We start from the raw sequence: 16,225 nt of genomic DNA on the forward strand, positions 1-16,225 counted from the left end.
GAATGCCCAGAAAATGAGAGAATACTCCTAGCAGAACGGTTTTATTTGCATGATAAATGTTCCACAACATAAGTAAAACTATTACTCTGCTTTGTGATTTTGAAATAATTGCTAGACTTTTTCAGTGTGTATGTAAAATAGGAACACTGACAGCACGATTTCAGTATGTATTGTGGATGAAAAGAGCTTTGCAATTATTACTGTTCCTGGATTGATTATATCATTATGGTATTATTATTATACAGCTTTATTACAATCATTATCAGAACATGACAGGGCTCAATCTGAATGTCACATCTAACAGGTAAAATCAATTACCTGGAAAACAGTGCTATATTTTTTAGCTGGCCAGATGTCTAAGAGTCTCTTTCTTCTCTGTTTCAGCTGTATGAAAAGGTTGCTCTTTTCCTGACAAATTTAGGTAAGTGGTGTTAAATACAAAATTGAATATATTATTCTGATTTTTTTTTCCTGTACTCTGACAGCATTCCAACTGTCTGTATGAAAAATCTTGATTAATTTGAAATCTATTAGAAATTTATTATTTTCTTAAGTTTGTAACAAAGGAGTATTATAAACGAAGCTGTAATGCAATTGAATTAGCTACAATGAGAATCACTCACCTGCAGTCCTTGGTTCTTGTTCCAGCCCCTTACCTTGTAAAAAGCTGAAGTGTTACTATATGGACAAAAGTGTAACTTCAAAAGTTTTCAGAGACTGAGTACTCAAAACTCCCAGGTTTTGCAGAAATCTTGAAGTGGGAATCACTTTTGGAAACCACATTTGTTGCTTGAAAATGAGTTACTTAACGACTCTCAGACACATCCCTTCAGCAGGGGCAGTAACTGGGAGGGCAAATAACTAGGTGTCTCAACAACTTTACCAACACTGGAACTCTGATGGTGTTCTAAGTTTAACTAATTTTTTAGATCAGACTTAAAGATGCTAGAGAAAGGACAATGTGTTTCTTTTTTTTTTGTACAGTCAATACGTACTAGGGTAGCAATGGACTACTACTGAGTCTTTGGAGACCCTGATCACTCTGGATGATCACAGTTGTTGGTGGCAGTTAGCAGTGCCTCCTTGGTGTCAAGAAATCTGAAATGAGACGATTGCTGGAGGCCTACTAAATCAATCAATAATTGCTTGTGTATGAGAAGTTTTTTTACATTATTTTGAACTTGTGGGTTATCTGTGTACACTGATAATATTCAGGACGAAAGATTTCCACAGACATCTGTGATATATTCAGAATGTGTCTAAGGTAGAATTTTATTCTGTTGTTTCTTAGATTGAGAGTCTTTATTTTTATATCTTGAATTTAAAATATCGTTGACATCCTCACTTACTAGTTGAGAAAAATGACTTTCAAGTATGTGATTTGCATGGGCTATTTCCTTTTATTCCCTGTGACATCCTGTGGACAGTAAGATATGGTATAGAGACCTTGAAACTTAATTACTATCTGTCAGGTTATCATCAAGGTAGGTCTGCTTCTTGTAGCCTCTGCAGAATGCACTTTTGTGAGGACTCAGTGGGTCATGCTGCTCTGACCATGTCCAGCCTCTATTGTGTTATTTACTCTGGTGGCCTAAATAGCTGATTTCATTTGAATGATCTTTATCAGTGTAATAAGCTCAGAGTGGAATTGGAGGGACAGTCAGGATGTTCTTCAACCGTTACATCACCTTTTCTGAATTCAAACCTGTGTTTCTCCCGAGTTTTGCCATTCTCTTTGAAAGGCATATGAGCAAAGCTTCAGGTGCAGCAGCCCTGTTAAAGACAACACATGCTGGCATCAAAAATCTCTGATGTTTCATTTCCTTCTGCTTAGCTTCATATGTATGTATTAGCATGCACAGACTTAGTGCTCTTGACAGACATTTCCAAATCTCTAGAGCAGTTGTTGATGAATAGTCTGTTCTACAGTTTTGTTCTGGTGTCTGAAATTTCCTCATGGGTAGGATATCTCTAACTGAACAGAATCTAATTTATCTTTTTTGTGCCTGTAATTTAATAGAGATTCCTTTGGAAGTACATATACAACTACTACCATTATGATACCCAGTACCACCATTACTATCTCTACTTTCCTATGACTACTCCTGTTTACAGCAATGGATGAGTTGGCTCACACCAACTGGAAAGCAGTTGCAGGCCATGGTACTGGTGTGTTGGCATAGCAGTTGTGTGGTTAACTCATGTCTTGATTACTCTTTAGATGGAGATTAAGGGCCAAGATGAAGAGAAGACATATGTCTACCCCTTTCCTGTTTGCCTCACCCATCCATTGTGAAGTTTTTTTTCTCGTTGTTCTGTGAGGAACTCCTTGGGACAAGGGAAGTGACTCTCTGCTGATGCCTGTACAGAGTCCTTAGGTGCCAGCGTGGTGGGCACAATCTTGAAACAGAACCACAAGGAAGACTTAATTCATTTCAGTGTGACATCTGTAGCAAAATGGCTCTTATGCAGCTTATAGTGGTGTGTCATTATGGTAGATTGCGGAGCAGGAAGAGTACACATTATCTTGCAGTTTCCTGGAAATATATGTATCCAGATATCAGAACTGATTTCAGAGTCTTTACAAGCTAGCTTGCTGTGTGCTTCTTTTGTACACAGTTTCTACTGTCAGCTTGTACATTGAAATCAGCAGGCTAATCTACAAACACCTTGCCAGCTCAGATAGGTGCCTACATCCTTTGTGCCAAGCAAAATTGTTAATCTGATTAAACCTCTCAAACTCTGCTCTCTTTCTTCACAGAGCAGCCTCGTACAGAATCTGAGTGGGAGAACAGCTTCACATTGAAAATGTTTCTTTTTCAGTTTGTCAACTTGAACAGCTCTACCTTTTATATAGCATTCTTCCTTGGAAGGTAGGATTGATATCTGCACCCTCATAGTCACAAAACGAAGTAGACAGGAGTAATAAAATTGTCTCTAATGAAACAAAATAGTACTGTTGTACATCTTAAAATGCAAATTTCATAATAGCGAGGTAGGACAAATTACAGTTTTATTTTCCTTTCCAAAGCCCTGTAACAGAATATTACCTTAATACTGACTCTTAACAATTTCACCACTGGAATCTGATGCCATCCCCAGTAATATGCATGCAGGCCACTTTGCTCTGTATTCATGTGGGTAATTTATATTGTTAAGTAAATAATGTAACACTGAGCTTTTTTCTTTCTCAGCCCTGAATACTTTACTGCTTTTTTTTTTTTTTTTTTAGTGAGATTTGGACCATTACCTGAGAATCAGACCTTTTTTCTGCATAAAATGAAATGAATATATATATTTGTATGCTTCTTCCTGCAAGCCCCCTTAAAGCAAAAGAAAAGCCTTTCAGTAGAGAGAGATAAACTAACACTGTGGATTATTTGCATGTGGGATATTGGGAATTATTCAGGGTGACATCATGAGGAAATTGTAAGAAAACAGTATTTTCCAAGTGAAAAATAATATTTTCACTGGTTTCACAGAAAGGTAGATACCACAACCTGGGTAAGGAAATGAGCTGGCAGTTGAAAACCACTTTCCACATAGATATAAAGAGTTTTACTCCGATTTTCTCTTTTGTTTTGCATATACTAAACATCAAACAGCACATTACTTCATGTTCACATAAAAATGAAAGTAAAAATATATTTAGTCCTTCATGTAAATTATTCCAGGAATCCCCAAACCTTTTTCTCATGCAATGCCCTTTATAGTTAATCATGCTAAGGTGATATTAGATTAAAACAACAGCGTAAGCTTTCTTCCACTGCTGTAAATTGGCTGCTCATGCAACATCATTGATGTATATTCATGTGTTAAAGATTTACAGGACACCCTGGAGCTTACCTAAGGCTGATAAACCGGTGGAGATTGGAAGAGGTGGGTGCTTACTAACTCTTGTGCTCCTTAAACAAGGTACACCCAGATATATCTGCTGCCCACAGTTGCATTGCATGCAAGCAGAGGCAGATGTAAATTTCTATCCAGGTATCTTTGAATGTGGTGTGGCATTTTCAGTTGTTCTCGAACACCACAATACCAACACTCCACCACCTGCTACAAAAACAGCTGTATATCAACTTGCTTTCCCTTTACAATGTTAGTAGTTTAATTATGAGCACCACATTTGGTATCAAACAGTTACTTCTTTACTTGTATTTTCATGTTGGGAATGTTTTGTCCTTGAAAAAAGTCAGTTTGATAAGAATATTACAACCTCTTCTTCTAAAATATTTCTTGCTTTACAGATGAATGATGGAAAACCATTTTGCAAATGCATGAGAAATGGCAAGTAAAAAATGCAGCTCTTTACATTACCAACATGAATTTACAAGCAATTCTGGGTATCTGAGTATTTTGGTTAATATGAATCATCCAAACACTAGCAAAAAATGAATAATTAGCCATCCTAATTTTGAAGCAATGGATTCTGTACTTTAAAAGAAAAAGTGGTAAATAGGCAGACAGACTGAACATCCCTTCGAAGTCTGAGAGAGACCAAGCTGACCTAACAGCTTGCTGCTGCAAAAATAGATCAGTTCTACTCTTTGAGCCTTCTCCAGATGTTTGCCCTTCTTCTTCTGCACTGACTATGGCATTTGTCCAGCCCTGTGAGGAACCTATTTAGTTCCCCGTGTCAGCAGGAAACACTTTTCCTGGTGAAATCTTTTTTTTTTTTCTGTTAAGTTACTGGGCTGAGTCAGCTCACAGAAGAATCACAGCACAGGTAACACTTGCAGGAGCAGAAAGGAGAGGAAGGAAGAATCAAGTTTTGGAGTGAAGTGCAGCAGTGATATGTTATGGGTTGGGTCAGTTGCTGGTGGAACCTACTATTACCTTATTATTTTGCCTGCCTCAGAGTAAAAGAGAAAAAAAGTTCATTAGAAAATGCCAATAAAGAAGTCTCAACTTTATCAACCATATCCATACAAGGTCAGATTAGGAACAGGCTTTAGAACATAATGCCTAGATATCCCTGCAGTTGCCCTCTCTTCACCTATTGGATGAAGACAAGTGCAAGACATTGGATAACATGATATACCCTGGTGCAGTGTTCCTGTGTATATCCAGACAACAGTGTATATCCAGACCACAGCGTACATAGTATATTGGTGGTGATATATCTGTGACATTGCTAATACTCCACTTTCCTTTCTTAGGCTGTTTTCTTGTGTGACTGATTCCTAAAAACAGAAGGATAGTGATTTAATAATGATGCTAGTGAAGTTAATTAATTAAAAAAAAAATCAATCTCCTAGCCTGCTAATCTAAAGAGAAGCTGAATGAGGTCAACAGAAACCTCAGAAGGAGCCCTGGCTCTGAGGACTGTAATGCAGTATGTGTAAGAAATTGATACTGCATTTTGTTAGATGTCATAACTAGTGTCATTTTTTTCTCCCTAAAACCTAAAGAGAAGTAGTTCCAGTTCTGTGGAATCAATTTGCTTCACTTACCCAGAATACCCGGGACTTAATACATCTTAGACTTCCCTGTTTGGCTCTGCAAATTTTTAAGCACTTTCTATTTCTTCCAATACTAAGACTTAAAATAGTGGCATATCCTGAACTGTTACAGAGCACCTCTCCCCAGAGCTACAGCTCCTTTCTCAGGGCCTGGAGCCACAGCTAAAGCAAGTAAGCACTCACCAAGAGGAGCTGAGAACTGCTACTTGACAATTAGAGATGTTTAGGTCTTCAAGAAAAGAATAGTTTTGAGGAGTCCTCTCAGTCATATATTAACAACTCAGTAAGCACTAACTGGACTGTCCTCTAGTTGTAAAGTCTTAGCATGTACAGCCAGAAGGAGTTTTCATTTTTTGACTTGAGGCAAAGTCAGTCTCCCTAAAAACTGCTGTAATCAGTGGAGAAATTTGGGAGCTAATGTCTGTCTTATCCACTGCTGCACAACTTATTAGCAGTATTGGTGTGAAAACTGCATTTTTTTCAGCTGATTCTGACTCCTGCAGAGAATTAGATGACAGACTTAAAGGGATCATGGTACAGTACAGTTTCATATGCTCCCGTGAGTCTATATTAGAAAATAATAATAATAATAAAGAAAATAGCATTTAACTTTCTTTAAGGAAATGATCCAATATTAATTCATGCTCTTTGAGAAATACTTAAAACTGAGCATTCCTTTTGTTTAACCTTTTGTTTCTTTCGTTTTTTTTTTTTTTTCCTGTAGTGCCATCCTAGTGGATGCCTTATTGATCTCTGTATGCAAATGGGTATCATAATGGTGCTAAAGCAGACCTGGAATAATTTCATGGAACTGGGCTACCCGTAAGTAATCTTAATACTTATGGTTTTGTAGATCACAGAGGAATACCAAGTTTATTGTTTGCTTATGGACTGTTACGTAAAAGCAAGGTAGATTTGCCATTAGAGTAGAAAATACCCCTTCTGGTGGGGAGCTCTTAAGTTAGATTTCCAGACACGTAGAGATAGCTGTTGTTGCGAGTTTTTGATATTGAACATAGTTTGCAAAACTGAAAGTGCAGCGTTAATACTAACAAATGAACATGTGGGAAGTACTTAGTTATATTGTATTCCCTTTTTTAAAACTGTAAAAATATCTGTGAGACAGCTGTATTCCTTGCATATAGGTAATAGTATATGTACCTTTTTTTGTCTACATCAGGAAGTTCTAAATTGGAGTTCTCCTTGATGAGTGATAGAAGTTGCCCAAAAGGGAGGGTGTGAAAAAAAAGTGCACTGTGGGCATATTCACTCTCAGAGACAGAAAAATGTACCGATTGGTATGTAGACACATCCCCTGGTGATCTGGGTACTGTGGAGCTGTGCCCTAGCTAAAAAGGCTGATGATTATTCATTTCCAATCAGTTTGTTTCTCATTGATTAGTATTTAATGAGTATGATTAATAGAGACAGTTGATGCTACAGACAGTGTGGCAGGTCATCAGGGGAAATTAGCAAGTGTGAAAACATAAGAGAGACCTGACTTTGTCAGAAAGTTTGCCCTTGTCAAGTGCAGCAGTTTGGAGGGATTTGCTTCACTGCAGGATCCACAGAAGAGCTAATGCAGAGGTTGGTCCCTGAGCTGCGGAATGTGTTGCAGCAGCGATTTCAGGCAGCCTCCGCGCTGATCAAATACAGCCGACAAGAGAATAGGGTGAATGATTTAAATGCACAGTGCAATAGGCAATCAAGGTACTCAACATTTGCTATTCATCCATCTGCCCCAGCTGGCACCTAGCACTGCTCGTCTGGATTTTGCAGCTGAGGTTGGGAGGGGTAAGCAGCAGCAGCAGCTTTAATCCTTCTCTTTCCACTCCCTTCCTGTTTTGTCAGTATTCATTAGATCTTTCTCGTACCTATTAATAGGGATATTGCAACCTAATGATGAGCATTGAAGGGGATTACAGAAGTTGACAGAAGTAAATAAGAGGAGATTTTTAAGAGCAAGTGCTATAGTAGGAATAAACTGCTGTAAGTTAGTCCCTTCTCTTTAAAGTCACATCACAAATCACACAGTCACAACAATGTTGAGAAGCTTAACCTCTTTCTGGTGCTCTCCAGCTTTCACACCTCCTCTCTAGCCCTGAAATGCTGCAGCCAAGCATGTTTTGTTTCCCTTTTGTATGAAGGAACACAATAATTTCTACAAAGAACATGATTTGGAGGCAACCCTGTAGTTCAGAACATCCCTACCCCCTATACTTTTGCTGGCTACTGTGCCACTCCACAGCTGGTATTTCCCCACAAGATAGCTCAATGAGAGTAACAGCAGCAGCCGCTCTTGGAGTGAGCTCTTTTCCATCATTTCAGGGTGGCAGCCCGATCCTGGCGCTGGCTTGTGCTTCCAGAATCATGTCAGGAGAGTTAGTAATGCTACCCAGGGTTCCAGGTGTTCTTTAGTGGCAGGAACCCAAACACCTGCTATCACATCTCACACTGATACCTGTGACATTGGTTTGAGTTCTGAAATTTAAAAACTAGGTTTCAAAGATATCAAAGAGAAGCCTGAAGATGTGTGCGCTATTTCATGGTTACGTGTGTTCACACAAATGCTGACGTGTCAGAGTGGTTCTTCTGCTTCATACATCCACATGAAGACCTTTTAATATATGTTCCAGCTCTCCTCTTCTGCACTATTATCAGTATTTGCAATAACTAGGAAACAAGGTATAAGTTACTGCTTCATTTGGAAATTTTCCCATGAAAAAAAAGTTTCATGGGAAACTGCAATTTCTTGGAAGAATACATATCAATAATAAAACTCATTCCATTACATTGTTCATATTTTGCCCAAATATAAATCAGAAAAATACTTGAATTTTACTGTCAATCTTCAATATTAGTAATGCTGATTATGGGTTCCTGCTCTCACGGAGGACCCCTCTCAGAGTATAGGTCTCCTTCCCACCTTATCCCTCAATTTGCCTTCTTCGCAGGAATTCAGTTCTCAGCTCTCTCACCTTCTCCTGTTCAAGATAGGAGAGGTAAAGCCCTGCAATAATCAGTCACAACTATATCTCATTCTCAGGAAAGGTCTTTGTAATCTATATCCACAGTGGTGACAGACTGCAAGCTGCAGAAAAATATGTTGATATTTTCTTCTACTTCAAAATTTTGGCTTGAAGTCCCTGCTTGCACTTACAGTTCCAATAATTTTTCTTGTACTGCTAAATTTCAGTGTTCTGCAATCAGTTTTACTTCCACTTATTTAAAAAAGACAGAAAAAGCTGTAACCCCTCTGCAAAATGGCCTAAATGGAAAAATCATTTCCAAGCTTTAAGAAAACAAGCAATTGGCCAACTCCCTACCCAGATTCAGTGGCCAATTGCCTACCATTCACAGAGACCAGGATATTCTACTGTAAAGGCAAGAAGCTAAGAACAGTGCAGAGAAAGGACTGAATTGTTTGGATGAATCAGCACCTCCTACCTTGCTGAGATGAAAGGGTGCACCATATTTTTGGTGGAAATCTCTCATGTACTGTTTTGCTTTCTGTGTTAGCTATAGCTCATCCCCTTTGTTGTCCAAACCAGTGCAATTCCTAGACCTTTAGAGTCAAAGATATTTATTTCAGACATGGGCATACATTTCCATTCTGGCTCAGTGTCTCCCACACTGCCCCTGCATTTGCTTTTCTTCAAAAACAGAACAAATACTCTGAAGTTTGGTTCAGTTTTCCCCCATCATGAGGTGGAGAGACCTCCTATGTCTGCCTCTGCTGATCTCATGGCCACCATTCCTCTGAATGTTTGGCTGCAGACACTGTAATTCCAAAGTTGTTGACAGTTCAATGACTATCACCTCATACAGCTGTGCAGAGATGCCAGCTAACGTACAGGAAGAGATGAAGCAGCATTAGAAGCTGTTGGACAGTTTCTCGTTCAGAGCTTAACTATCTCCATGCAACATTGCATTTTGCCTAATAAACAGACCCTGAAGTGATTTGCTATTTTATGTAGACAAAAAGAAATAATAAAAAGGTGTCAAAATCTCCTTTTCATTTTAATAACATCTAGACCTGAATAACAGCCCATCAGCCTTACCTGTTTTTAAACCTATTACACTATCATCAGCCACATATATTACTAATGCTCCACTTTCCCATGCAGTGGAAAATCTATTTTGCATGGCATGTTGTACACATTTACCCTTTTCCAGTTTAGTTATGAATAGCCAATATCAGTCTTAACTTTCTTTCATTTATTTGAAAATGCAGGCTGATCCAAAATTGGTGGACCAGGAGAAAACTACGCCAAGAGTATGGCACACAGAGAAAAACAAGCTTCCCACAGTGGGAAAAGGACTACAATCTGCAGCCTATGAATGCTTATGGACTGTTTGATGAATACCTAGAAATGAGTATGGCACTGACATTATTTCTCTCTCTTCAGTAGATTTTTATGTTGTTGCTTTTTTGTTGATGTGAGTTGGCGTGTTCTTTTAGCAGTTGTTTTATGAGGCTAAGGAGGCTACAAAACAGTTTTCATTCTCTCAAGTCAGGTAAGGAATAGGAGTGAATTTTGGAGAACAAAACCAAACCAAAGACTTTTGGTTTGCTAACCCCACATTTATTAAACACTTCTGATTCTGACTCTGGGGAAGGTTGCTTTCTACGTTGCAACCCTTCACCTGTGTATGTTTCTGAAATTCTTCGCTGATTTTTGCTCAGGGTAGTTCCCTTGAGTTTTTATTTGAAACTATGTGGAACGGCTTGTTGGTCTAAAATTCACCACCATTTACTGCCCGTGGCATTGCAGAGGAGGATAACTTGTAACAAATGTCAAAGAACAAAAACTTTGACCCTATGTGGCTGAACTGTGTATATCTTGAATGGTCGTGTTGTTTTTTTTTTCCCTTTTCTATCCCACTCAACTCTTTTCAAAGTAACGCAAAATTTGGGAATTTGAAGACCTACCTCTAGAAACTTAGGTGAGGTCTCAGACAGTAGCCCACCAGTACTTTTAAGCTGTAATCTTTGAAAAAACTGAGAGATCCTAATTGATGCTGGAGTAAAAATGTCAATTTCTAAAAAAAAAAAAAATTCTCTTCCTCCAAACTTCTCTCCCAGCTAAAAATTCTAGATGTTGCAGTTCATCTCAGGGATAGATGTGCATTTGTTCTGGTCATTCTCACTCTGAACTTCTGGCAAGGAAGTTTTCCACTTGACTATTGTATAGTACAGCATAGTAAGAGATGTTTGCATGTGACATACTTCACCTTCTTAGTGCTTAGAATTAGAGATTAACAGTTACTCTGCGACTTTTCCCTTTCTTTCCTAGTTCTTCAGTTTGGATTCACAACCATTTTTGTGGCGGCTTTTCCATTGGCACCACTTCTAGCCTTACTTAACAATATTATTGAAATCAGGCTTGATGCATACAAATTTGTCACCCAGTGGAGAAGACCTTTAGCTTCAAGAGCCAAAGACATAGGTGAGTTCTATGTTACATGTGTATGTTATTTTTAGGACAAAATATTGACCACTTCAAGTAAGAGTGGATGAAGGCATTTTCAGTCATTCTCTGCATTAGCACAGGGTTCTTTAAGGTCTTTGAGGTCACTTAGCCCCACACTGCTGCAAGATTTCTCTGAACTCATTATAAAATACCTCCATCCTTGCAGCATGCCAAAGCAAAACACCTTTAGGAAGGATGCTACAAAACAAACTTATTTTCCCAGTGCCGAATTCCTGTTGCCTTGGAAGGGTAAACAGGATACCTTGCTGCCCAACTACACTGCAAAAAAAGCATAGCCTCACCATGAAATAGCAGAATCCCAGGCTTTCTGCTCCTAGAGTGCCCTGTTATGTAACTAAGGCCTTGTTTGTGAACAATGTGAATGTGTGAGGAGTTCAGGTACAAGCCTGCATATCAACCAGTACACAGCATTCACAGATAGTTACATAATTTAAATAAAACAAGCTTTGGAAAACTGTTCTTTTTTGTATTCAAACAGATTTGGGTATGATTACTCAAAATGAGTTGCACTTGGTCCCTATTCAGCAAAGTTTTTAGCGATAGCATGATACCTCATTAAAACCAACAGTTACATCTAACCTACTTTTCATGTATTGCTCAGTGATGATCCTCATGATCAGAGTTGCTGTGTCTGTGCCACAAGATCTTTCAGACAGTTAGAATTGGGCCCAGAAGCTCAGGTGGTGCCTAGGGGCCAGGTGCCATTATATAGCATTAGCATGGCAGGAAGATTTTGACTGAGTGAGGTATGTACTGACCTGCCGTACACAAGGTTTATACCAGGCCTGTGCAGCATGCAAGTCATGGATTAAGTATACCCATACTTGCCCTGGCTGACTCTCCTCAGAGTCAGAACAAGCAAGGAGGCTTATTGCATGTCTTAAAACTGCCAACACAATTGTGGTGTTTGATGGAGCCAAGAATTTTGTGAGCATTTTTGCTGGCTTCACTGAGATGAAGCCACTCTCTGAGTGTCTCACCACCAAGTGAGAACATAAATCTGACCCACTGAGGTCCTGCAGCTCAAGAAGAAAATAATTTTTAGTCAGTGTCTCTGATAGAATCTATATATTTTTGAGTGGTGGGACAATTGCTTCAAAAGTGTGCATTATTTGAAACCTTTTAGTCTTGTTTTTCTTTGTATGTTTGTTAGTTTGTTTTTCCTGGAGATAACACATTTTCCTTGTCATACAGGAATCTGGTATGGGATTCTGGAAGGCATTGGAATTCTTTCTGTTATCACAAATGCATTTGTTATAGCCGTGACATCAGATTTCATCCCTCGACTTGTTTATGCTTACAAATATGGACCTTGTGCAGGCCAAGGAGAAGCCGGGCAAAAGTAAGCTTTTCTTTGGGAGGACAATTGTGCATGGAAAATCTCACTGCTTGACTAGATAGAACAGTTCTGTCTGTGTATGTACTGATTCCACTAACCCAAATTTGTTGATTATGCTTAAGCAATAGATTTCAGACACAGATAGAATAGCTCACAGAGTGACTATAATCTGTGACATTAACTCAAGGAGAACGTCAGAAGTTTGGCTTGTGTAATAGTATGCTGCACGAACCACATTTCCTGGTGTACATGGGTATAGTCTTTTTATTCCTTATGCTCATATTTATCAGTTAAATATTTAATCAGCATTTTATATTTATTCATCAAGCTGTATTTCCAGTATTCAGCATGCATTGTTCCAAAAAGCAGCTTCTAACAGGAGGGAGCAATTCCCAATTGATAAATCAAGGCATCCTTACAGAGCAAAGTAATTTGTTTTCCTTCTAAAACTAGAGTCCTTATGTTGCCTCTTTCAGGAGACATTTGTGAACTGAGCCCCCACTGCCAAAGTGGATTTTCTTTCAGTGTTGGTAAACACTGAGATTACATTAAGCAGCAAGCAGGAGTCTAGCTGCCACAGTGCAACTTGTAAAATCTCAGCTGTTGGACAGGGGGAAGGTCACTGCATCCAGCTGAACACAAATGGGTGCAGTTTGCAAATGATCTTCTGGCAGCTCCATTAGTAAGAGCTCACTGTTCAGAGAAACACAAGCTTAACCAGAGAGAGAATTACAGGGCTTATGTTCTGCTGTTGGACATATGGCAGATTGATTTTTCTTCTTTGCTATAGCAATGAATGCTTCCTTTGCTGCTTTTTTTTGCATCTAGTGTTTGCCAATACTGTTTAATTCTACTGATGGAAGAAGGGCAGCTGACGGGTCAGTTCCTGATTAGCAATGCTGCTAACTCGCTGTTCTACTTCTAGATTGGCATTTTAACAGGTGCCTGCAGAACTGTTCAGTTTATTTTCATGAGGAGTTAAATCTCTTTGCTGGTAAGGTGTTTGGTCTGGTGCCAGTGTTTGCTCTGCTTGTGCTGTGTTGAAGATCCATAGGACACTGAGGCACTGTCAGCAGTTTTCCTTGCAACTGATTTTCTCAGAGTCAATGTGCACAGAAAAAAAAAAACGTGCTCTTAGAAATTTGATTTTGGTAAATAATCAAATATGACTGACTGGTTTTAAAACTAGTTCAGCATAGAGAAAGTAGCTTGGCTCACTGAAGAAGCTCTTCTTAACAACCTCTTGTACAGCGTTTTCACAACTTTGCTCCTTTTCTGGATGAATTTCCCAGTTGAAATCATTTGCTATTAATCCTGTGGAGGAGCCAAATTGGATAAAAACTCCATATGTCATCATTCCGGATACTGTTATTCGTAACTGCTGATAGAAAAGACAGAAGCTATTAAAAATCCACAGGAATACTGAACTTCATCAAATTGAGGCATGAAGAATATCTACTATTGGCTAACTTACGTGAGAGAGTTTCTATTTTTCTATCCCAAAACATCTGTAGGTATTAAATCTATATAACACACCAGAGATACTAGAAAAATAATGAGATTGCGTTAAGTTTCAAATCTATTCAGTGTGGAGATCTTGAATCAAAACTAGATAAACTAACTGTGTTTTGTGCAGAAATTATACTCTTATTCTTAAAGACCGTACACGGTATACCACGCAGAACAGTTTTGTGAAATTTGTACTTGACAGCTTGATGCACTGCAAAATGTGTTTAAATATCTTTCTCTTTAGCTCAGTTCAGCATGTATGTTAGGAGAATGAAGATAGGTTGGTTCAATCCTTCCTTCTTCCTGTCTCAAAATCTACCAACCTCGTATAATTCTGTCAGTGGTCTCTAAGCTGTAGGTTGGAAACACTGAAAACAGATGGCCCCGATGGTGATGTGGCTGATTACTGCAGGTTTTGCTAGCTGAAGTCTTTTCTTCTCAGTTGGAGAATTTACGCTTTCTTGGCATGCCAATACTCACCCATTTTTGAGTGAAAAGCACAATGCATGTTCCCTATTTGTCCTCAACATTATTAATACCAGGTTTGAGCCTTCTTTTGACTTTCACAGCTCTTTATCATGCAATGTACATTCTTTTACTCTGTGTTCTCCAAACTCTGCCTAACTCTCCCAGTGCACAACCACTCTGGGATCTTTTAATACTGAATTTCTCTCATTAACTGGACATTTTGTAACAAAAAAAAAAAAAGTCTTATTTTCCTTAGCTGCTTTAGGTATATTGCCTTTCCATTTTAATTTAATATCCCTTTGTGCTTGTAACATGAGAGTGACAGTGGAAGTATTCTAATTATCTCCCTAGTGCCATTCATTATTTTTCCTACCTATCTTCTTTTCAGAGGTAACCAGTCCCAGTCTTCTCCCATAAAAATCTACCCTTATTCACTGATCTACATCAGCATTTCTTCTATATTGCCTCAGTATCCCTTTAAAATATTACTAAGCATCACAGCTAAACTGCAAATTTAATGAAACCCAGATAAAATCCTCCTGGGTAGAATGGTTAATGGAAAACTCTTGCTGTGTCCTGACTAAGGGATTTTTTCCCCTCTAGGTGTATGGTTGGCTATGTTAATGCCAGTTTATCAGTATTTCTGGTGTCAGACTTTGAAAACCGTTCAGAGCCTACGTCAAATGGAAGTGAATTCTCTGGTTCACCATTAAAATATTGCAGGTAAGTACCTGATCATAATACTTCTCTGCTTCAAAACACTTCAAGGGAGAAACATCCTAATAAATTTGAGGTTGGAACTAATTTTCAAAACTTGAAAAATATTAATGGGAAAAACAAATAGATGTGGTACTTGAGGACATATTTGCAGTACTTCTTGGTTATTACCTATGTGACTACTACCTTAGATGCAGAAGAAGCTGGCAGGTGCTCCAACTACAGAATTTGTATGGGGTTATGGCTTGAATCACATGCATTCATCTTGGAGAAACATGGTATCAAAGGGCCAATAATGAGTGACTGATTGTGTCAGTGGGATGAAATCTTAATTAGATTTTCTCATAACCCATACACAAGGAAAGTCAGCTTAGGTTTGCATAAAAGTGATCGCATTCAGTTATTTCATAAGTCTGTCTGACATAAACAGAGCCTGGCCTAAGCTACCTTTATGAAACACCAGGTCTAGCATTTCCTAACAGCTGAATGGTTAACATGTTTATGTCATTTCTTGCAGGTGTAATTATTAGTAATAATCATATGCTTCTGCTTTGAATCAGAATAAAATGAGCAGTTAATCAGCTTTGTATCTTTGTCATTAGCCAGCAGATTGGGGAATAGCAGTCTGAGACTAGCCTGTGATGAGAGATTTGCAAGTGATTAATTGTAATGGTCCAGATAATCAAAGTCTTCAGTGGAGTGCCAGGGAAAAACGTCAAAGGACAGATACTGTTGCCATTTTTCTATCATAATACTAGTATACCAGCATGAGTCCTGGTAGCTACAAATACAGGTACCCCAGTATTTTTCACTGAAAAAAAGAAGTATAATTTAATTTCATGAGTGTCTCAAGAAAAAAAAAAAAGATATTCTGGGATATATCTGAAGTCACTGGTACCTTGTGATATTGTGGCATTTGTATTAGCAGTAATAAGTTCAAATGGTACAGCGTTGTGAGTTGATGGGGTCATTACTGCTTTTATTTACATAACTGATGTTGAAGACACTGTTCTCTGTTGAAACTTATTTCCCAGAAAGAGCATCCCAATGTTGAATCCATAGATAAAATTTTCTGGAGAGCGGAGCTGCTTTCATAACACTTCATTCCATATAGTTTGCCATGGTACTTTTTGACAATATTTATGAATTCTGATCATTTTCTTCCCCCTCTTTAACTCCTTTCTTTCTTTTTAATTCCTTTCTTCCCTAGCATCATGCATAATGTTGCTGCTACT

At 38.4% G+C, this 16,225-nt stretch overlaps 1 protein-coding gene across 2 annotated transcripts in view; it reads left to right on the forward strand.

Annotated features, from left to right (window-relative positions):
- Window positions 1-16,225, forward strand: part of ANO4 (anoctamin 4) — a 113,863-nt gene that overhangs the window by 90,521 nt on the left and 7,117 nt on the right. For both annotated transcript variants that reach the window (XM_065742751.1, XM_065742750.1), the window contains exons 17-24: window positions 385-421; window positions 2,762-2,873; window positions 3,822-3,879; window positions 6,187-6,284; window positions 9,697-9,839; window positions 10,760-10,912; window positions 12,152-12,299; window positions 14,877-14,996. In XM_065742751.1, the coding sequence (XP_065598823.1) occupies window positions 385-421; window positions 2,762-2,873; window positions 3,822-3,879; window positions 6,187-6,284; window positions 9,697-9,839; window positions 10,760-10,912; window positions 12,152-12,299; window positions 14,877-14,996 (869 nt within the window). The remainder of the gene's footprint in view (window positions 1-384; window positions 422-2,761; window positions 2,874-3,821; window positions 3,880-6,186; window positions 6,285-9,696; window positions 9,840-10,759; window positions 10,913-12,151; window positions 12,300-14,876; window positions 14,997-16,225) is intronic.

This window comes from Cyrtonyx montezumae, unplaced genomic scaffold (assembly GCF_038088225.1).
Source record: "Cyrtonyx montezumae isolate F1298 unplaced genomic scaffold, pur_monq_1.0 scaffold_3, whole genome shotgun sequence".
Taxonomy (NCBI): Eukaryota; Metazoa; Chordata; class Aves; order Galliformes; family Odontophoridae; genus Cyrtonyx; species Cyrtonyx montezumae.